Below are 23652 nucleotides of genomic sequence, written 5' to 3'. Positions count from 1 at the left end.
ATAGAAAACAATGACCCACTGGAATGGACCATGTCTACATCGAACCAGTTTGAACCAAACAAAGGTTTGAGCAATCCTTCAGTAAAGACTCCGGAAAATACCAAGTCTATATCAGATGCAGCTGTGTCAAAACATTTATTTTGAATTTATCAAAGTCTTGATTGCTCATAAATGTGTTTGAATCACTTAGGGTGCATTTGAATGCCTTGGATCTTCTTGAACTTAAGCATGGGACTTACGTTATCGTGAACACGAGAGATTTGAGATCCTAGGATCTTCAATCTGAGAATCTCAGGCCCAAAAGCAAAGGTTCGGGTCAGAAATATTTGCATTGGCGTTCCCATCTCTTGTGTCAGGCGCAGAAATATCTCAGAGAAAGGATCTCTGATGCTCCTAAGGGATCATCAAATCTGAAATCCAATGATCAATCATTCTATGATCTCACATCCTTGAGCATCTTAGATCCGAATGAATCAAACACACCATTAGAGACCCGAGGATCTCAAAGATGCGGCCGTGTTTGACTTTGCCTTTCTATGTCAAGCCAATAACCCTCAGTTTTTTGCATTGAAAAAGGGTCTCAAATCTTTGAAAAGTGAGGATTTGAGAAGAGCCTCACTCGAATTGCTAGGATCACTGCATGTGTCCAGACAGAATTCAATCCTTGGATTAAATATCCGAGGCATTCACAGGAAACCTTGACCAAGTAGGTAAAGACATTTACTCCATTCAACTGATTGAAATGACCAAAACATCATTAAAAGCAATGACATTTTTTTTTAAAATGTAGTGTCAAAAAAGTTACTTGAATTTTTTAAATTCAAACTTATTAAATACACTTTAAAAATGTCTAAAATTTCCTATTTTCCCTAAAGCAAAAGAGTTGCTTTACAGCACAGTTAGCAGCTTTAGAGGTTGGATCAAGTGATATGCCAAAACACATTTTTTTTGTGTTTTGAGATCACCACCCTTAGCAGCTTTCATCCCTACCATTCACTGTATAATAATGACATCAGCACTTATTGGTGGACCTGACTGTTTGCACAATCAATAATGGTGATGAAGGCCAACATGATGGTGACTCCAAATCACACAAAAATTGTGTTTGGCATATTACCTGATCGGACATTGCAGCTGTAACACTCTTGTCAAGGAACTCAAGACTTTAGAACCAATTGCTCAACACATCTTCAGAGTCCTTATGGACCAAGAGAACCAAAGAGTAAGATGCACAACTTGGATTTGCAGACACTGGATTAAGCATGACAAATCGACTTTAATAACTTGCTAAAGTGCGAGAGGGTGATCTCTAAAATGCAACCATGGAATTATGTTTACCAAGCAAACAAGCCAGAAGGCATGAAAATTCAGGAAACAGACACAATCTATTGTTCTTTCAAGAGAGGAAGAAACAAAAAGAAAAGCAAGTCAAGATTTTGAAAATTTCCGACCTGACAGCCTTTCTGATTCAAAAAGCATGTGATTGATAAGGCCCCTCGCAGCACTGCATGACAGAAAAATGCTGATTGAGTTGGGTAAATCATTAACTTAATTTCTACTAGTTAAAATTTAAAAGAAAATGATGAGAAACACCAATTTGAGATAGTCTGACTTACTCATCCTTCATCTTTTGGATCTTCTCAGGATCTGTTTCTTGCATATTTTTCTTGAATTGTTGCCTCACCATATCTACCAAGAGTTCTGTATTGTGTTGCTGCAAAAAGGGACACTAGGTTATAGCGTGCACACACACACGTGTACTCTCTCTCTCTCTCTCTCTCTCTCTCTCTCTCTCTCTCAGCAAACATTTTTCAGTCCCTTTTCTCTTAGTTTTTGTTCTCTTTTCCTTTTTTTTTCCTTTTCGTCATTTTCCCTCTTTTGCTAGGGAAGCTGAGGGTTTAGTGTCAGGTTGGCTTCAGCCTGAGACTCAGATAAGATAATTTATCTTGGGTACAAGGAGAAAAGCTCAAAACAAGTTTAACAATATATGTGACAGAACTATTAAAGATATCAATTATAAAGACATATATTGTTCTGTTTAGACAAACTGCATTTATCACCATTCTGAAAATATCAACTACAGAGAACTGATCATTTTTCCTGCTACAAGTTTCCAATAAGCCATTTTCCAGCATGCTCTACCTGCAGCTCATTCTTTTCCTTTTTTTTTTATAATGGGAGAAAGCCACCACTTTGGTTTGGACATCCTGTTATGGGCTGAGAGGTGCCATGTTGACTGTACCCTTGTTTCGGTGTCCTATAGTGTAAAACTCCACAAGTAGTCCCACCCTGTTCACTGGTGATAGTTTCCTGTTGGCTTCAGCCTTACTGCAAGGGACGCACACCCCGGATATCAAACTCTTGATGTCCTTCAACTTGAACGCCCCAACCCACCTAGCCAGATAAGAGGATCCCTTGTGAACAACTACTTATAGCTCATTGTTGTGAATATATGTGCATACACAATACTTGCATTGCTTTCTTGTGAAAACTCGTACATTTTAACATACAGTACGCAGGCAAAAAAATAATATAGGTTTCCACTTGCATCAATATACACATACAAGTGCTGGAGTAGATCAATTCACTTATTTGTCAGCTGACAGAGAAAACTACATCATTTATGCATGATCTTGACCATTAAGAAACTCCATTAGTGGGGTTCTTTCATTTACCACTGCTAGTCCTAAAAGGAAGGAATGGATAAATAAGACTTGTGGAGTGACACCATGTAGTTGAGATAAGACTCGATGATGATCATGATCATGAAGGGACTATGCATATATTTGGTAGAGAGCAGGGATAAGTTTCCCAAATTGTATGATCAGAATTGGCAGTGAGATCAACAATTCAAATGGACAAATTCAGCACAAATTCAACCACCAAGCAACAGCAGATGATAGACATATTATCTTTTTAATTGCTTAAACCAAGTGAGTATATGGAAACATGCAAAAACATGTACAAGAAACACAACTGGTTACACAGGTTGTGTCCAAATACCGGAAGGAATGCAGGTGAAAATGACAGGTGACTAGCCGTGTGCAATGCACACCCAAATAGTTGAATGTATCCCTAATTTTTAAATTATGCATATTCAGCAAAAGCAAAAGATTGCCAAGTCGAATAACTCCATGTGCTTATATGCACAATTATTAAGTCAGCCTACTTGAGATGGATACTTCATAGTTCATACTCAGTGTCACATGGATACCCCATTTTGGCTCCCATTATATACTGGTCATATTGAAAACTTAGTAAAAATGATTTTATCCTTGTATGTGCAGCTGTATCCATGTGAGATACTTCATATTTACCAGAAAAAAATGTCATGAAACATGTCAGAATGAAGTGCACAGAGATCAGATGGCCTAAGTCAAGAAGTGGATGAGGAAACACGTGGGAGTCAAAATCATAGAATTAGACAAGAAGTCGCGTAATTCAGAGCCCAGGGGCAGGAACCCTGCAACTTGGTACCCAACCCAGCAATTTTCTCTGTGATGTACTAAATTTTCTATTGGTCCAGGTAAAATATGCATGGATTTCCACTTGTTTTATGAAAGTTTGGTACAACACTGAGGGGACTTGCGGCTTGACTGCTGGATCCTTGTCAAATGCTAATTGCAAACAGTAGGTGAAGCTAAAGGAGATGAATATCAAGGTTACAGAAATACTGAAGATAGACTTTGAGTTTCTTCTATTTCAGATGCAATGGAAGTTCCCTCAATCTTTTCTCTCATCTAAGTTATTGATCAGATGAAAAAGGTCAGGATCAGTCCAACCCATTTTACAGATAAGTTTTCAATATACTTAGATTTGATCAAGATCACCATGTGCACAATTGGCAGACCATATTTGAGCAGATCTTGATCAGATCAACCAGTATTGAAATTTCACTATGTCAAAAACCTGCTCATCTGATCTGATTTGATATATATGAATCACTCAATCAAGATTAACCACTATTCTGATCCATATGTCAAAACCCAACTGATAGAGAACCAACTTCATCAAAACTCATATGCTGATGCAGATCAACCATGATCTGACCTGTAAAAAAAAAGTTCATCTCTCTCTCTCTCATCCTTAATCTACATGATAAAAGACTAGCAGTTCTGCAATATAATGCCCCCAAGTCAACAACCAAGCTGGCTGTGAAGAAACTTTAACACCTTCACTGGGTGACTGGGATACATCTTTCCTGATGACTTGGGAGTGGAAGGGGCTAAGAATCCATATGAGAGAGAGAGAGAGAGAGAGTACACAAAATCAATATTAAAACATATCTATTAGTCTAATAAAAGCAAAAAAATATGTCAATCAGTTCAGGAACTCTAGATTGGATCTTTACAATGATATCGATCTGTATGAAACTTCTGTAAATTGATTAAATGTTCTTGATCTTGTGAATCTTGCTTTTGAACAAGACCTTAGAGGCTATAGATTACTCTAGAGTTAGTTTCCCAAGGCTCTCCATACAAAATAGACAAAGACCTGAAGCTTAAACTTTGAAAAAAATGATAGCCAAAGACTTGTTTCTCTTTAATTATAAACATAAATAAAGGAATGAAAAAGAAGGAAATGAACGAGTGGATGGATGAATAATGAAAATTGACCAGTGCATGGTGAATCCACAATCCACTTGGCTACGACTCCAAAAGCAAAAACAAAGGCTTCATCAATTCATGCTACATTCAGTTCCCTGTTCTATATGATGTCATGTCAAATCTGCTGGACGCTAATGGACTGGTCTTTCTTAAGTAACCACTATGCCCTAAAGAGAGATCAATTATGTCTTTTTCCCAAGTGATACCTACAATTTTTTACAATACCATAGCTTAATACCATGAGGAGAACTTAGGATGGGATTCTCGACTTTACAACTAGGCAGGACTTCTCTTTCATCTTTTAAACTACGAAAAAAGGGATTCAGGATATGATTACCAACTTTTAGCTAGCTGTTACTTCTGCAAGTGCCCCTATTGGAGTTGGATGTTAGTGCCGGTTTCGCTATGGCTTCTGCCATCTCTACACCAATATTTCAATAATGGATTTGTTTAACATCTTCATCAACAGTTACCTTGACTTTCCTTGCATCATGTGCTTTCATAGACCAGCCTCCTACTATTATATTTTATATGTTCAATACAAATTTTTTTCTATTGAGTCGTATTTCTACTTGACAAGTCAAACCATGGACCTGAAACCCAGTGACTCATGACTTAAAAGGAAAGATACATGCTCATCAGTTATTAAATATAATGAGAGAGGGAGAATATCCAATCAAGGAAAGTTCAAAGTTTACAACCAATGATCATTGTCATAGTCACTGTCTATTTCATCCTTCATCAGACATTTTTGATGCATTTATTATTATTATTTTGTTTTTTCACAGAGAAAAGTGCTTAGGAGAGTTGTTTCAACATAAAAATGCAATTTTTTATGTTGTAAAATTTTGGTGCATCGATGGTTGTTGATTTTTAGTGTTATTAAAAAACATATCTAAATATCAAAACATCATAAATTCATAATCAAAAGTGTGTTCTTTTCTAAATAAACTATAGATCAAACATGTAAGGTCTGATCATGGAAAAGGAAAGTCGTCTGAACATCGTCGGTTGTAGATTTTGGACCTTCCTTGGTTCGGATGGTTTGTACCAGAGTTACCGGAAGCGCCTAGGTAAGTGGGGAAGCGCGCTTCGTATGCACGAAACGTCGCGCTTCCGAAACGCGCGGGAAAGCGCCACTTTTTAATGGGAAGCGTGCTTTCCATCACGCTTCCCCCTCGCCTCCCCCATTTTTTCAATTTTTTTGTATTTTTTATTTTTTTTTTTTCGCTTTCCCCTCGCTTCCTAGGTCGCTTCCGGTTCGCTTCCTAGGTCGCTTCCGAGACGATTCCCGGTTCGCTCCTAAGTGGTCCCACGCTTCCCGTTTCCTAAAATTTTGAAAGTGCCTCGCTTCCCGCTCCCGCTTCCTCAACTGGCAACCATGGTCTGTACAGCCCATGCAAGAGATCTGTATGTGTGTGGTCTTTGGTGCATATGCATACCATAAATTTGGTATCAACAGTAGACGTCTGCCTGGTTATGCATTTTCTAGTAGTTTCGAATGTATGAATGGGTTACCACAGTCAATAATAATAACAGCCTCAGCAGTTCTCACAAGGGTTTTTCTCAGAAGGATTTAAAAATATGTAGATCTTCTAGAGAGAAACATTGGGAAATACCAAGGATTTTTAAAAATAGATATTTGAAAAAATATAAAAATTACAGAATTCCCAAAGTTAGCAGGAAAAATCATGGTAATATCACAATATTCTCAATATACTGATATTATCAATAGTGCAATAATCCATTGTTTCCCTTAAAAACCCTTGAAAGATCAATATTTTTCACAATATCACTGATGCTAGTGACTATCCTTTATCACAGATCATTTAGTAGTGATTATGCTTCATATATTCATTTTCTTGATGTGGTATTCTCATGCAATATAGACAATTTATCATTGTCACTCTAAAACACATATTTTAAGCATAGCCACATATCCTGTTTTAGGAGAAGGAAAAATCTCATGACAAAAGGTTTTCAAATAAATGTCAAAAGTTCTCATCATTTAAAAAGGCAACCAGAAAAATGAGAAAATAGAAGTCAAGGAAAAGAAGAAAAAATTTTAGAAAACAAGAAAAGACCTCCTTCCTCTCTTTTGTTTTCAATTTTCATCTTCGCTCCCTTCCTTTCTTTTTCCCCATTTTCCCCTCTCCCATTTTTTTCTTTCCTTCTTATTTCTTTCCTTGCCTCCCCAGGCAAGTGGCTTGGACAGCCCAAAAACAACCCAAGCATAACCCTGAGTTCACCACCTTTAAGATTTGTTTTATTTTCCCAAACTATAGTCCCTTAGAGATTCTAAGCTCTAACAGACAGGATCAAAATTTTTAAAAGAAAATCTCCCATCTAGAGGAGTTTCAAAAGACTTTCTTTTTCCAACTTTTGAAAATCCCCTAATTACTCCCATAGTGAACTCATGAACTCCAAGTTCATGATTTCTTTTTCTAAAAACATTAACAAATCAAAGAATTTGTTGATCATTTTAAGCAAGTGAACTATTTCAGCAGTTACATATATCTTACTGCTTTTTCAAAACTTAAAGTTCACAATTTTCTAAACGGTTTCAACCCAAAAAACTCCAAAATCACATCAAGCTGTCATAGAAGAACACCATTTGGTTCGATTTTTTAACCAAATGAATTTGGGTTTTACATTTACTATTGTTTTTTATGTTGGAAAACAGCGAAGAATTCTAATTATTTGTCAAAACTCAATTTTGAAAAGTATATTGCAGCCTTTTTCTCTATATTAGCACAATACTTTGAAAACAGTGCAAAGATTTTACCTGTTAAACCTTTTTTTCTCAATAAAGCTATAATATTGTGAAAATATCAGATGAATATGGTGGCAACGGAATAGATAATAAACTCGTCAATTCATCTAATAATACAAGGCTGAAGCCGAAGCAGATTACAATTCACCACTACTTACAGGAACTAAATCATAGATAAGTGAAGGGTTAAGTTGTCGCATCTGATGATAACATTCTGCCTACCAATCGATCTTCACTAAAACAAAAACCCTGTTATAGGGAAAAAAAGGGATCTTCCTTACCCCTCGTTCACAACAACTCACCCACTCTCCTCCCCACCCAAAGAAGCAAACAAAAGATAATATTGGCAATTGTGCAGCAAACAAGCCTATTTCAACGCAAAAAATCTGCCACCATGATTCCAAAAAAAAGACTAAGAGAATCATACATTGGTGTTACATGAAGAAATATTAAGGAGAGATGCAGGAAATTTTCATTTAAATCAATCAAAGGAACCCCCCACCCCCAAATAAAAGGATGTATACAAAGCAAGATAAAGAGAAAAAAATACCACAACTAACTAATCCCAATAAAAAAATGGAAGGAAAATTAGATTGGCAAAGGAAAATAATGAAGAAAGAGACTTGGCATACCCGATGGCCGATGAATCGAGCTCTTCTGAGGCATTCTCGATAGAGCTGCAACAGAGAACACATCGCATCAGAATGTCCAAAAAAAAAATCGTAAAAATTGGACGAAAATCAAGAAATGAATAGATGGGGAATGGAGGAAATAGTTTTTACTCTGATGACATTGTTCGCGAGCTCGGGCGGGAGTGCCGTTTGAAGAGAAGGCATTCTCTCTCTCTCTCTCTCTCTCTCTCTCTCTCTCTCGTTCCAGGTTTCTTAGAGGGTACTCGGTCAGACCAGGGAGGGACCCAAGTGTTAGATCCGGATCCAGATCCAATAATGGGTATAATTGGTTAGGCCCATTACAGGCATCCAAGCGTATTGGAGCTCCGACTCGAGTGTGAACCTGATCGGACCCATATTTTCTTATCGGGTTATGAATTCAAATCCTGGCTGGATCCAGAAGTAATATGGTTCGGATCTATTTGGAAACCAGTAAGCAAATGTAACCGAATCCAGGTTGGATTCAGGTTCCCTGAGTAGATTCGAGTTGGTCCACGTGGGGATGTTACTTGCAGCTTCTTTCTTGTAAAAGAGCCCCCCTTTCGTAAGAAAGAATGTCGCTTTCTCTCGCGGGGTGAAACAAACACCCCCATGAGAAAGTGGAGCTGGATGCACTCATTAATCATTAATGCAAAAATCATGTTTTCTTATGAAAATGCAGTCACATCTCCTCATGGGAAAGCGTTTCTCCCGGGGGGGAGAGGACATAGAACACTTTATTTAGCCGAACCAGCCAGCCATGGCTTGATTTTTTTTTGGATAATCCAACAAAAAAACTTCATCATCAACCTCACATTGGCTGGCCTCTTGTTGGTAAAATCCTTGAGATCACCCAGACCACCGGAAAGTACGCCCAGCTTCGACCTTACAGCAAGGGATGCCACTGGTGGGTTTTGAACTTGGGAACCATAGCTTGATTTTGTACAAAGGAAGCTAGAGCCCAAGACTAAGCTCGCCTCATAATGAATAACAAGCCTAGCTCCTGTTGGCTAGTTCCACGTGTTTGAATAAATAATTTGTTGTTGCAGTAGGAGAAGAATTTAACTCTTGCATTCTGGAGTCACATGAGATAGAATCAAATGTGATTTGAAGTCATATAATTTCAAATTACATAGTCCACCATGTGATTTTAAATCACATGAGATTCACATATAATATATATGATTCTAAAGCACATGAAATGCAACCAAACATACCATGCTTCGTGCAAAGTCAGAGCAAGTTCATTACTCAGCTTAAACTAGCCAAGTTAGGAGCAGCTTGGTTCATTTACTTGATCTAGACTAAGGTTATAATGAAATACTTTTTTTTTTTAAAGGCAAGCTGGGGTTAGGCCGATCCCTACCATAACAACAGCTGCCCTATGTGACAGAGGGATTCGATCCTGAGCCTTCAGCTTGACACAGGACCCCGCTTACCACATGGGATACCACCTAAGTGGTGGTTATAATGAAATACTATTCCATGGAATTGGGCTTTTAATTTCACAAGCTAAACATAAAAAGTCACTTTAACATGCAAACATCTTGTGTCTTGTGTGGCATGATGAGATATGCCTTTCTTTTCAAGCAAGTTGATGATAGTCTTCGTCCATGGCTGGGTAATGAGACAAGTCTCTCATGGTTTAGCTTGCGCTCTGCTCATAAAGATCTCGTTCAAACTCATAAAATAGGCTCTACAAAGCAAAACACTAACCATAGGTGTTCAGCTCTGCTCTCATAGGGGTTCATGTAGTGATATTAACTTAGATATATTTTAAATCACATAATGTAGTGTAGATAATAGTTAAAGTGTTTGGCTTGCAAGTAATAGGTTTAGGGTTAAAACTGTAGTGTTTCTAACTTTAAGACTATTTTCTCTTTAAATAAGCCTTCTTGGGCTTGCCTAAAAGGGCTCTACTCATCTAATAGGGCAATTCATGCACGGGCCAAGTTGACAGGATGTCGCAAATTCAAAACTCATGGGAGACATCTCGTTGCATGGTCAAAGCTAGGTATACTCTCTAATGGACTAGGAAGACCTCAAGGGTTTCATCAATTGGAGGTAGGGATGCAAATGGATCAGACCGAAGTTACAGGTTTTGCAATTTTTTGGCTGTTTTGAATCTGGCTTCCCATGTAATTTATCTGTTTTAGATCCGACCCATTTGCATCCTTGAAGGAGGCCTGCCAATGTGCAATTAGTAATGGGGGGGCACTTTCTTTGGTTTAGCCAAAAGAATAAATAAAATAAAGCCAGCTTGAGCTTCACTTAATAAGTCGGGAAGTCAGATCCTGTTAATTTTAGCTTTGAAACAATGTGACAACTTGAACTACGCCGAGCTTGAGTTTGTGCCATGTGATGGCACCTGATCCGGACTCACTTCCCTTGGCTCAACTCATATGAGGTCATTATGTATAATGAAAAAAAATTAAAATGCATAATTTTAAATGAAAAATAATTTTTTTATGATGAGTACCCCTAGCCAGAACCGGGCCACTTGACACCAATTTCAAATTAAAAAATACTAGAAAATAAGTTTCAATTTTCCTTAAAAAAAGTTTTTATTTTCCCACCTTAGTGATTACTTTTACCATTTTCTGCCATTTTCCTCTCTCACAAAAATCTTTTGGAAAAGTTTTGACACTCCTGCAAGCGTCTTTTTCTTTTCTTTACAGCCAGCGTTTACATTGGATGGTTTTTACAAAATCACAGAAAAAGAAACCACGGAGCCAGCCCATCTATCACCATCTTTTGGGAGATCCTAACAAAACCATAGACGTCGTTTTTCTTCTCATATAAAATATTGAAAAACTTCCGTGTTCAGTAACACTATGAGAAAACTCAAAAATCAAGTTCCTGCAACTTCTCTCTGCCAGTTGGTCGACAAAGTGGTTGCCTTCCTGAGTCAACCTTCCAGGTAAGGGAGATCTTGGGAACAAAGACGGACGTCTTTCCACGTGTCGGTTTATGTCGCAGCACGTAATTCTGAAATGGTTTTCCTGGATAGTGTGGAAATACCTTTTCCCTTGTTGGGGGGATGATGGTGATGGTGATTTGGGTACGGTTGTTTCATGAGTAGTCATCCTCCTCCTTCTCTCTCTCTCTCTCTCTCTGTCAAATCTAGGGTTTCCCTTCTTCCCCCTCTTCTCCTCCTGATCGAGACCTCCCAGCCTCTCTTCTTCTTCCTCTTCTTCTTGTTGGGTGTGAGGGGGTGAATGGATCATGGAGGAACGGGAATGTACACCCCCGATTACGGTTTTCGTTTCCCTTTGCTTGGTCGGAAGGTATATCTCGGATTTTCTTCTCATTTGCCTTTTATTTCTTTGAGATGGTCAGTGTCTTTTGTCTCTTTTGGTGAAATCTCTGGGATTAGTGATTTGGTTTTTCTTTTGAGGGGCTTGAGTTTCTTTTGTCTCCTTTTCGCCTACTTGTGCGGAGACGGATTTGGGGGAATGCTTGTGGCTTGGTCGTTTGTTTTCGATCGTGGATTGATGGCGGACTGGTGGGGGTCTTCCATTTGGGCGGGAACTAGAGTTGCTTGTGAAAGTTTTGGTCTTTAGGGTTTTTTCTTTTTTTTTCTTGTGGCGAGGAGTGCAATGCGTGTGGATTCATGCTTTGCACTTTTCGGACTATTGACAAAAATTCTTCTTTTGTTTTCTTTCGTTTCATTTGTGGGAAATTTTGTGGTTCTGAATGTGAAATGTGTGGTTGGTGTTGATGCATTGAGGGAAAAAATAGGTGTTTTGATGATTTTATGCTAGAGCGTGAAAAGGATTTAAGTACTTTTTCATTTATTCTCCTTGTTCTTCTTCTATCGTTGGCACTGGTGTGTTTGAAATTTGACTGACTAGAATGCATGTAGAAAGCAATCGAAAGGTCAGGGTTTTTTCTTAGTTTTTAAGACTGTGGTTTTTGATAAACAGGCATGAGAGGTGAAACTTTGTGTTGGGCACTAAAGAGATGGATGATTCGGAGATATTGAGCTCGAAACCGAGAGGGGAGACGACGATGGGTGAAGGGCGACGGACGCAGCTGGTGCCACTTGCTGCTCTGATAGGCAGGGAGTTGAGAAATGAGAAGATGGAGAAGCCTTGTGTTAGGTACGGTTGTGCAGCTCAGTCTAAAAAGGGAGAGGACTATTTCCTGATAAAGACCGAGTGCCAACGAGTCCCCGGAAACGCTTCCACCAACTTCTCCGTTTTCGCTGTATGTTCCCTCCTTGGTTATGATATGGATCGAGTTTTAGTGGTTCTTCCACTTGATAATTTACAGGCATTTTTCATCTTTTAATGGGGGATTCTTTTGTCTTCACCTGTTTCCTTTTGACTGGTTGGGACAGAGAAGATCCCTTGATTCCTTGACTAGGGGAACGTTTTTCCTTGTTTAGAAGAAGATGGATACAGGTTGATTCGGTTAGTTGAATTTTTCAGATATTTGATGGGCACAATGGGACTGCTGCAGCTGTTTTTACTCGGGAGAACTTGTTAAATCATGTTTTGGGTGCAATTCCTAGAGGGCTCGGAAGGGAAGAGTGGCTCCAAGATTTACCTCGTGCATTAGTTGCAGGGTTTGTGAAGACGGACAAAGAGTTCCAAAGTGGAGGCAAGACCTTAGTGCCATGTAGTTGTCCTGTATTTGTTATGTTACCATTCCTTTGGTATTTCCTGCTCTAAGAAAATAAGTAGTGCTGGTTACTGCATGACCATCTTGTTAGTTGCATCTTCCTTGGTTCGAAGGGATGATTGAGATGTAGCCTCATGCCCATTTCCATGTTATGTGTTATGTAATCTGTATAATAGGATGCGGCTGACTTTCGGCTAATTGGGTTTACCAGGAGAGACTTCAGGTACTACGGTGACATTTGTAATAATTGATGGATGGACAGTTACAGTTGCATCGGTTGGAGACTCCCGCTGTATTTTGGACTCTCAGGGTGGTTGTGTTTGCCTCCTGACTGTGGATCATAGGCTGGAAGAAAATGCAGAAGAGTGGGTGCTTTTTTATGTATTGTGCATTGAGAAACTTTTTAGTTTCTATTGTGTGCTAATGTTTTTCGGTATCTATTTCTGTTTGATTATTTTGACTTCAGGAGGGAACGTGTAACTGCAAGCGGTGGTGAAGTTGGAAGGCTTAGCCTTTTTGGTGGCTCTGAGGTGGGAGGAACTTCTATTATTGATGTTTGCCTTCATGTGATAGTGTGGATGGGAGTCCCTGTTTGATATTTTAAATCAAGTAAAGCATGTATTTCTTGCAATATTTAGTTTCTTATGTTGGGCAATGGACAGTCTACAACTTATAATGCCCTTCACAGGTTGGGCCTCTTCGTTGCTGGCCTGGAGGTTTATGCCTTTCAAGGTCAATTGGAGACATGGACGTCGGAGAGTTTATTGTTCCTATCCCATATGTTAAACAAGTAAAGGTACTGGGCATCGTTCTCTATCCAATTTCTATTTTAACTGAACTGAAGCTCTTGGGCATCATTGTTTGCTTACTCTTCATTATATCCTCTTGAAAATATTGATTTTCCAGCTTCTATTTCACATTTACTGTGTTTTTATTCCTTCTGTTTACTTGATTTTTGGTCTTGCAATGTGAAGAATCTTAACACAGCATCTGGTTTCACAGCTATCAAATGCTGGGGGAAGGCTCATAATAGCTTCTGATGGCATTTGGGATGCTGTATCTTCTGAGATGGCTGCAAAGGCCTGCCGTGGGTTGCCTGCTGAGCTTGCTGCTAGGCAAGTCGTCAAGGTGATAATTCTTCTGTTTTTTTAGTTTGTTCTCTGTAAATGGAACATGATGATCAAATATCTTTTGCCATGTTATATTGATCACTTTGCAGGAAGCTCTGCGGTCAAGGGGTCTGAAAGATGACACAACCTGCATCGTCGTAGACGTAATTCCACCGGACCATGCGGTTCCACCGTCATCACCTCAAAAAAAGCAAAATAAATTAAAGTCTCTCATCTTCAGAAAGAAATCACATGATTCTGTGAATAAACAATCAAAGAAGCTATCTGCTGTAGGGATTGTAGAAGAGCTCTTCGAAGAAGGCTCAGCAATGCTTGCAGAAAGGTTGGTTGCTCTAGAACTTCGTATCATTAGGTTTTAATGTCTTCTGGAGTAAAATTCAACATGCCATTTTATGGGGGGAATATATGCTCTGCTGTCAGAGATCCGGTTTTGCTGTCTTTTTATGAATACTTAGTATTCTGGGATTGCGGTTAGGAATATTATTATGTGCTCTGTTTTCATTATGCTTGTTGACATGGTCATCTTCTTCCTGTATTTATTTCACCCTTTTTTAAAAATGCTGCCACAAGCTATTCTGTTGTGTTTGCCATTCTTAATTATCCTTTTGCTGCTACAGTTAACATTGTGCCCACGATTTTGAAGTTTTAAACTTAGTCTTTGATGGACCTTGTTTCCAAATCTTGTCTTCACTCTTTGTTAATGAATATCTCTTCTAGGCTTTGCCATCTCTGCTTGTTTATCTTTTTCTGAAATCTTGTCAAACACCTGCTTGTCTTCCATCAGCACTTCCTAGATTTTCTGAACTCTGTTTCTTGAGCTTACCACAAGTCTCCCCGCTTTTCTGCTAAATGTTTCTTGATTGTTGATAGGTCCTCAGTGTTAAATGCAAACAGTTGCTGTCTTGAATGACACTTTTCTGGTGAAATAGTCACCCTAATCTGGTTCAGTTTTTGCCCCATCTATCAATACATCAAGTTGGTGTTCTCTTTGGGTTACGCACATTTTGCTGTCTTTCAATGTTTCTTGAAGCTTTGGTTCTGCTATTAATATATGAATAGTAACTGGGGATGTATGATGGGATGAGCCAATCCCAGTTCAAAACATGAAAGTTAATGATAGACACCGTGTTGCACACCATGCTGCCAAACTCCAGGGTTGTTGAAGAGTCATCTCATCAACCTTCCTAGACTTGTCAATAATCATCAGGAAATAGGGGATGTCAGATGTGTTTTCACTCACTTAGCAGCCATGGGAAGGTTGACAGAAACCTGACTGGCTGCTTCATTGTTAGCATATATCAGACTAGATAGATACCTAATTGATAGATTCTTTTGTTTTGAATGAAAATCTAATTTATAGATTCTGAGTATGAGTTTCTGATGTCCACATTACTGCCATCCGAATGCTTAGCTCATGTTATGAGTGACAAACCCTTTTGTAGTTGGAAATTTTATCTGCCCTGTGTTCGTGTTCTGCTCCCATGTTTCTGGAACATTCTATTTTTGTAGAGATAGATGTTCATCTGTCATTGGGTCCTATCATAAATTGTCAGTTGGAAACGACTGCATATGGAAGTAGATCATCTTGGAAAAAATTGTTCCAGATGCATTCTCTTTCTGTGGAAATCGTATGATGCATATTACTCGACTTTTCTAGGTTCTTTCTTTATATATTCCTTCCATTTGATATATGCTTTTATTTTTTTTTCATCTGATTTTCTAACTGCACATTCAACATCTTCAGGTTGGGGAATAACTCGACATCCCATACGACTTCTGGATTGTTCACCTGTGCTATATGTCAAGTTGATCTTGCTCCTAGCGAGGGTGTATCTGTTCATGCTGGTTCCATTTTCTCAATGAGCTCAAAGCCCTGGGAAGGACCCTTCCTTTGTGCTGACTGCCGGATCAAGAAGGATGCAATGGAGGGCAAACGGCCTAGTGGTGTCAAAGTAGTATAACTAGTAGCATAACACTCTCTCTCTCTCTCTCTCTCTCTCTCTCTCTATATATATATATATATATATATATATAAGAGGGTAACCCATTTTTCCGCACAAGCAGTGTTTGATTTCCCTTGGCTAACGTGGCAACCCATGTATGTAATATTTTTCATTTAATAATATAATATTAGTGTGGATCTAGAGAAACTGACAGTTGGGCATGATTTGTTCAATATATTCTTTGTAATTTTGAGATGAAAAATGAATGTGATCACAGTCGAAAGTTAAAGAGTAATGTTTGTTTTATGAGACAGCTTTACGTTTCTTATTATAAAAATAATATATATATTCAAATACATTTAAGGTTTCAACTAATTCATTTGAATTTGGAGTACCTTAAACTATAACTAAATCACATCTCACCTCATAGTTCAAAATGAAAATAAGAAGCTGATGCATAGAATTCCAAACAATATGATTCATTTTCATACATGATTTACTTTCATATGTGAAAATACAAGCCCTTTCTTTAAACAAGATTGCGCAACTGCTCCTGTTGTGTTCCAAAAACGTGACCCTTTGATGGCCTTATGCCATGCATAAACACGTTTATGAAGATCCAAACAGTTGAATGCCCTTCAGTTTATGGGACAAGAGGTGAAATTACGGCCAATGTTATGTGATATAGATCAGAGTTCATGTCAGACCTGTTCCTGCTTTTCTCCATGTGATAGTACTTGCTGCATATCTGACTCAGGTACGGGTCAACCTTTGATCCTTATCTGGACCTGGATCTGATTCACCTAAAGGTGGATTTACAAGTGGTCCATACATTATCCTGTCCAGGTTATCCAGGATACAACTGGCCAACAATCTTGTGGGCTTAAACTCTATAGTTATTTAATTAAATGCTATGAAGCTTAAAAAAAAATGGTGACCATAAGAACCAAGATGAATGATTGGTAGTCATGGTGCACAAAATAACAGAACCAGACAAACAACCTTGTGGAGGAAAAAAAATTAAAAAGAAATTCCTAGACATGGGATGGGGCCTGAAATCTAGGCTTAAATAGTGCCCAAAACGAGGGGTCTGTTAGGCTTCGTGGGTCCTGCCAATTTTCCTAACTAGCTGTACTGCATGTCAAACTATAATAAAAAGTTTGTGGTCCAAATAGCACATGCTTGTTACACCAATACACATCTCTCTCTCTCTCTCTCTCTCTCTCTCTCTCTCTCTCTCTCTCTCTCTATATATATATATATATATATATATATATATATATATATATATATATACCCTATTCATTAAGATTTTTTTAGGTAATTTTTCAAAATTCTGACCTTACCGATGTGTTTAGAATGATTAGTTTACTAGAAATTGACACTTTGAATCATTTGATTCTAAAGCATGGATATTTTATAAAAAATTTAGGCTTTAAATACTGTTTTTTATCCAAAAATGCATGATCCAAAAATTGATGATCGCAAGCAATGGGATACCAACTGGTAGGAATGCAGTCCGGCAGCTTCTCACTACCCTATATATATATATATATATATATATATATATATATATATATATATATATATATATGACTACCAATGTTTGAAATTTTTGTCAAAAGCTCAACCAACTGTTAGTTTATCCATTTGAACTAATGTTATTTAAATGAGAATGAATCTGATTGTAGCTATTGATGCAACAGCTTATTTGCTTATAATTGTAGTAAGAAATCATCATTAAGATACATAATATAGTCACAGATCCTCCGAAAAATGATCATAAGCTCAACCTACTTGGCTAGGGCCTGTAGTATTTAGCAAACACGGAGTAGTAATTAGTAACTATTCATAAGAGTCAACAAGATAGCATAGTTAATATGTCCTCAATGGGGTTGAATGAGATAGTTGGATGGTTTGACAGTGCTATCATAATCGAAGGATCTTGGGTTCAAAACCTGCGGTGGTTATCTCTCATCTTCACCCTAAAATAATAAAAAACAAAAAAAAGAGGAGGCGCTCGCTGGGCCGCCAACTTTTTTCTGTAAGACAGAGATAAGGGTCAGCTGTTTGTTGGTCAGCAACAGCTTAGGCTGCTTGGTAGTGGCGATTCCCATCCAACTTTTTGTTCTTCTGCCCTTTTTGGCTTTGTGTTTTCTTGTTGGATTGTCCTTTGTGTCATAGAAGATTCTCTTATTTGTACTTAAACCATGAATAGAAACACTTGATTAGCAAATTTTTGTCCATAACTTCTAATTGGGGTTTCATCATTTTTTTTACAGAGGCAAGCTGGGTTAGTCAATTGGAGTTAATCTTTTGAGATTGTATTTCTGAGAAACTGCTAACAGTGGGATCTGCAAATTGGTGTAACAAGATAAAATTCTATGTTAATCCCCGTAAAAATTTCAAGTAAATGCATAAAAAAACAGGCTTGTCTAAGTCCAACAATGTTGTTGTTTGGCTCAAAATTTATACTGTTTTAAACCAAACTCTTTGGCCAAATAACCCTTTGCCTAGTTTTTTGAGAAATAGATTTTGAAAGAAAAAACTATTTCATAAAAAATATTAGCAAGGTCCCTTGCCTCAAGGGGCTTGTCAATTGAACTTTGGCTTTGGACTTGGATTTTGCCTAGCCTAGCTCAGTTAGGTTCGATCTTGGTTTGACCAATCTTTTTATCACTCCTTTTGAATAATTTTGCACCTATGACATCTCTTAAATAAATTTAATACTATCAAATCATTTGAATGTTGACTAAGGCAATCAAAGGTCATTTTTTACTTATCTAGAGAGCAACACCTAACCTTAAAGACTAGCCTCAATGTCTTTGGCATGTTGAAAAGGCGAGTGGGTGCATGAGACTTTAAATGAGTGCATGCTACCTGTTTGCCCTTTATAAACGCATGAAAATCATTACGCTGAGACCTATATAAATAGTAGATACCTTAGGTCAAGAGCATAGTGAACTTATGCTCTCCTCTTCTTCTTCATGCTCTCTCTTCTCATTCTCTCTGTTTCTCTATTTTTTTAATGTTGTTCAGGGTGGGTTGCTGTATCGAGGTGACTAGTCTACTCAATGATAGGAGTGGATGGTATTGCACGTCAGGTGCAAGCTTGGTTGTATCTCAAAAACGAGGTTGTGTCTGCACTCGGGTTCAATTCCTATGGGGGCAACTTTCACTTTAAAAAAAATGTCATTGTACCACGCCTCAAAGCTTCGGTCATACCTTTTACAAGGAAATTGATAACAAACAAAACTTGAGAATGCCCAAATGGGCACTTCCAAGTCACACAGAGAGCAAAAAATGGAGGCATATGAAGAATTGGTCAAGGTGGCGTTAGTCAATGGCTATTAAGCATAGTCAACCACAGCTAACCAAGTTGGCTACATGCCTGGACGACATACCCAATTGAGTTGGCTCCATGTCACACTGATCATTTTTTGAACATGGTGGTGCAAAGAAGGATGAGAGAGGAGGGGCATGAAATGTGCATTTGTTATAGATTAGTTCACCCACAATGTGCATTCATTTCCAACACAAAAATAAGATACCATCCTTTTTGGATTTGTTTGAGTTTCAACATGTTTCAATTGGTCAGATAGAATCAATAGCACTAGTCATTTGTACACACAATATAGCAAAACACACTACTTTTTTCCACTGGCAATATTTTGTGGATCTAACCTTACATATGTGACCTACATAGTTCAGTAGAAATTAAGATAGGATCATGTATTTGCAACATGTAAGTTTTTAAAATGCATAAAAAATCAATGGTTCACAATGTGCCAAATTTTCAAGAATCAAATAATCTAGAAATCTTATTTTTACATAAAAAATGTATGATCCAAGCTACTCTTTCTTAGGAAACAAAACATGTTGAACACATCTATGAGGTCAGATTAAGTTGGTAACTTGCACCTATGATTTTTCAAGCAGATTGCATGCAATGTAGACAATGGCCCACACTCACACACACACATACACATATATATGTAGTAATGAGTCCACGCAAAATGAAACGTGCAAAATCAGTTTTTCATATTTTTTTTCATTTATGGGGTCGAAACTGCAAAAAAAAAATACCGAAAGAGTAGAAAAACCCATTTAGCACATTTCATTTAGCATGTATCTCTCTCTCTCTCTCTCTCTCTCTCTCTCTCTCTCTCTCTCTCAGATATGACGCGCCACATCGGCGCCCAGGTGTGGTGTCAAATAGGCAAGGGTTCTCTCATTTTGTTGGACGAGTGGGGGTAAAGAAGATAGTTCAAGAACATAAACTTAGGTTAGCCACTTGGAACATAGGGTCTTTAACGGGTAAGCTGGTAGAGTTAGTAGATGTTATGTGTAGGAGAAAGATTGATATTTTATGTCTACAAGAGACCAAATGGGTAGGTGAGAAAGCAAAAGTGATAGAACCTTGGGGATATAAGATTTGGTATACAGGAATAAATAGGAATATGAATGGAGTAGGGATTATTATTAGTCGTGAGCTTATAGATAATGTAGTTGAGGTCCATAGAAAGGGTGATAGGATTTTACTTATTAAATTAGTATTAGGTACGGATATTATTAATATTATTAGTGTTTATGCACCTCAAGTAGGTTTAGATGATTCCATTAAGTGTCAATTCTGGCAAGATTTAGATAGAGTAATACAAGGAATATCGTATGGAGAAAAGCTTTTCATCGACGATGACCTAAATGGACATGTATGCATTAGTCGGGATGGATTTGAGAGTATCCATGGAGGCTATGGTATAGGAGAAAGAAACGAAAGTGGAGAAAGGATTTTAAATTTTAGTTTGTCCTATGATATGATCTTAGCAAACACTTGGTTTAGGAAAAGGGAGTCTCACCTAGTAACATTTAAAAGTGAGGTTAATATGAGTCAGATAGATTTTTTTCTACTTAGAAAGAGAGATAGGGGTTTTTGCATCGATTGTAAGGTTATATCGAGAGAAAGTGTAGTTACACAACATAGAGTCTTAATTTTAGATCTTAAAATTAGAAAATGGCGTAAAAGGGATAAACATAGGATAGATTCTAGAATTAAGTGGTGGGCACTGAAAGGAGCTAAACAAGGAATGTTTGTAGAGCAGGTAGTTAAGGAAGTTGATTGGTGTACCGAGGAGGATTCAAAATCAATGTGGAATGAGATAGTGGGTTGCATGAGAAAGGAGGCTAAGAAGGTATTGGGTGAGTATAAAGGCGGTGCACCGCTAGGTAAGAATACATCACAGTGGAACGAGGATGTCAAATTAGCTATTAAGGTTAAAAGAGAGTGTTATAGGAATCTAAGTAAGAGTCGGCTTATGAGAATTTGGAGAAGTATATGTTAACAAAAAAGGAAGCTAAAAAAGTAGTGCGAAACGTGGGGGATAAGGTCTATAAGGAGGTTTATGACAAGTTGGATACCAAAGAGGGCGAGAAGGATATTTACAAGCTTGCAAATAGGAGAGATAGGAAATCGAGGGATCTGGGTATGGTTAGATGTATCAAAGATGAAACACAAAGGGTTTTAGTCAAAGATGAGGAGATTAAAGAGAGATGAAAAATGATGAAGAAAGGCGTTTCTCTCAAGTACATTAGTATAATTAAAGATATGTACGAAGGAGTAGTAACCAATGTTCACACTTGTAGAGGGGTGACAACCAATTTTCCTATAACGGTTGGGTTACATCAAGGATCTGCTTTAAGCACTTTCCTATTTGCTATAGTGATGGATGAGCTTACGAGATCAATTCAAAAAAATGTGTCGTGGTGTATGTTGTTTGCTAATAATATTGTTTTGATTGATGAGACTAGAGTTGTGGTTAATGCTAAGTTAGAATTATGGAGTCAGACATTGGAAGTCAGAGGTTTTAAGTTGAGTAAGAGTAAGATAGAATATATGGAATGTCGATTTAGTAAGCAACTAAGTAGTGATGGGAGTGTAGTGAAGCTTGGTGAGCGAGAAATATCGATGGATGGTTGTTTCAAATATTTTGGATTTATCATTCAAAAGAATGGAGAAATTGATGGAGATGTAAATTATAGGATAAAGGTTGGGTAGATGAAATGGAAAAGTGCAACTGGAGTGTTGTGTGATCGTAGAATGTCATTGCAGTTGAAGGAAAAGTTTTATAGGATGACAATTAGGCCCACTTTACTATATGGTACAGAATATTGGGCTGTCAAGAGACATCATATTCAAAAAATGAGTGTAGCTGAGATGCATATGCTTAGATGGATGTGTGGAAATACAATAAAAGATAAAATTCGAAATGAGGAGATACGTAAGAAGGTAGGCATTGCATCCGTTAAAAATAAGATGAGAGAGAATCATTTACGGTGGTTTGAACATATTCAGCGAAGGCCTAATAATACTCCAGTTAGAAGGATGGAGAAATGGGAAAATATATTAGTTAAAAGAGGTCGGGGTAGGCCTAAAAAGACTTGGATGGAGATGATAAGAAAGGATATGAATGCTTTGAACCTCACTGAGGACATGGCATTGGATAGAAATGATTGGAGGAGAAGGATTCATGTGGAAGACCCGAAATGATTTTCTTTTTTGGTTCATATCGCCGACCCCATTTTTTTGGGATGAAGGCGTAGTTGTTGTTGTTGTTCTCTCTCTCTCTCTCTCTCTCTCTCTCTATATATATATATATATATATATATATATATATGTGTGTGTGTGTGTGTGTGTGTGTGTGTGTGTGTGAAAAATAAACATATTAGGCCACTTTTCTCGTTCTTTCCCATTAGGCCCCATAGTTTGAAGTGTTTTATGATAGATCTGAACTGTTAGATGTGTTTAGCATGCTTGATTTAGTGAGGACCCTTGAATCATGTTTTTTCGACAATAAAACATATTTTTATGAGCCGAAAAACTGATACCTTTATAGCCATTGATTTTGGATCACCGGAAAAACTTGTATACAAGTCAGATTTCGTTGATCCAAAAGCCGGTTCCCACTAAACAAAACCTATATATCACATCTATGATATTAGATGTGAGAAAAAACACAAAAAAAAAAAAACTATGATTTTCTAAGAAGCCTAACAGGGCAGAATGAGAAAGTGGGGCAGAACCAGCGCCCTACTCTCTCTCATATATATATATATATATATATTAAAAGAGAGAGAGAAATGTATAGTACAAACTAGACGTGGTGCGGATTGGCTCAGAGTGTTGGATCATGCAAAAAACACACACAAAAAAAATCCTTTAGCGGCGTTTTCTCTAAAAGACCATCTTTGCAGATCTTTCATGTGTGCCCCATCAGTTTTGGCTTCTTCAGTTGTGAAACATGGATTGTGGAACTCAAAAGTGTTGGACAGTTCACTAAGAGGGGGTCCCAAAATGTTTTTCATCCTATGAAGCTTAGCAATATGGCTATAACTTAGGGGTGGATATTGGACCATTATATACTTGGGCCAGGACGGTTTAATTTAGTGCCGACAGTATGGCCAACAACTTGAATACACCTGGAACTGACTCAGTCCAGTAGCTAAGCAGGTTGGTTTGAGACTGGGTACACATCGTTTCTAAAGGAACCTGGCTTTGCTTTTGGTCCAAACCAAAGTTATATGTATTTCCAACTAGGTTTGATATGCTTTGGAGAGCCATGATGCAACTCTAGTTAGTGCTTGTATATGCAATGATTCATTTTTTTATGTTGCTTGGCAGTTCTCATCAAGGAGGCAAAGGATCCTGTCCCAGTCTCTTAGTTCTTTTCTCTACTTGCCTGCACATTGTGAAAGCAGTCTAGGTGAACCTTCACCATACATAACACATGGAAGGTGATGGTGCACATGATTCTTCACATAGAAGCCATTAGACAACATTTGATTACCCATTTTTGACCAATGGGTTGTGGATTGAAAGAACTTAAAAAGCATGATCCCCTGTAGATGAATGATCCTTGCAAACTG

The 23652-nt window shown here is 37.9% G+C and overlaps 2 protein-coding genes across 2 annotated transcripts; one reads left to right on the top strand and one right to left on the bottom strand.

Annotated features, from left to right (window-relative positions):
- Positions 1-1303: 1303 nt before the first annotated feature.
- EMB2786 (COMPLEX 1 LYR-like protein) lies at positions 1304-8236 on the bottom strand. The gene is made up of 4 exons (XM_090020316.1): positions 8163-8236; positions 8013-8057; positions 1617-1714; positions 1304-1504 (listed from the first exon to the last, which is right to left on the bottom strand). Exons 1-4 carry the CDS (start codon positions 8214-8216, stop codon positions 1429-1431), a joined length of 273 nt encoding a protein of 90 aa, XP_089876442.1. The 5' UTR covers positions 8217-8236; the 3' UTR covers positions 1304-1428.
- Positions 8237-11194: 2958 nt separating this feature from the next.
- Positions 11195-16032, top strand: LOC149827431 (putative protein phosphatase 2C 15). Its single transcript, XM_090019364.1, has 9 exons — positions 11195-11317; positions 11957-12239; positions 12464-12635; positions 12868-13021; positions 13123-13186; positions 13345-13452; positions 13659-13784; positions 13876-14108; positions 15531-16032. Exons 2-9 carry the CDS (start codon positions 11994-11996, stop codon positions 15745-15747), a joined length of 1320 nt encoding a protein of 439 aa, XP_089875490.1. The 5' UTR covers positions 11195-11317; positions 11957-11993; the 3' UTR covers positions 15748-16032.
- The last annotated feature ends 7620 nt before the right edge of the window (positions 16033-23652 follow it).

This window comes from Nuphar pumila, chromosome 10, assembly GCF_984573655.1.
Source record: "Nuphar pumila chromosome 10, dmNupPumi1.hap1.1, whole genome shotgun sequence".
NCBI lineage: Eukaryota > Viridiplantae > Streptophyta > Magnoliopsida > Nymphaeales > Nymphaeaceae > Nuphar > Nuphar pumila.
This window is presented reverse-complemented; position numbering and strand designations above follow the sequence as displayed.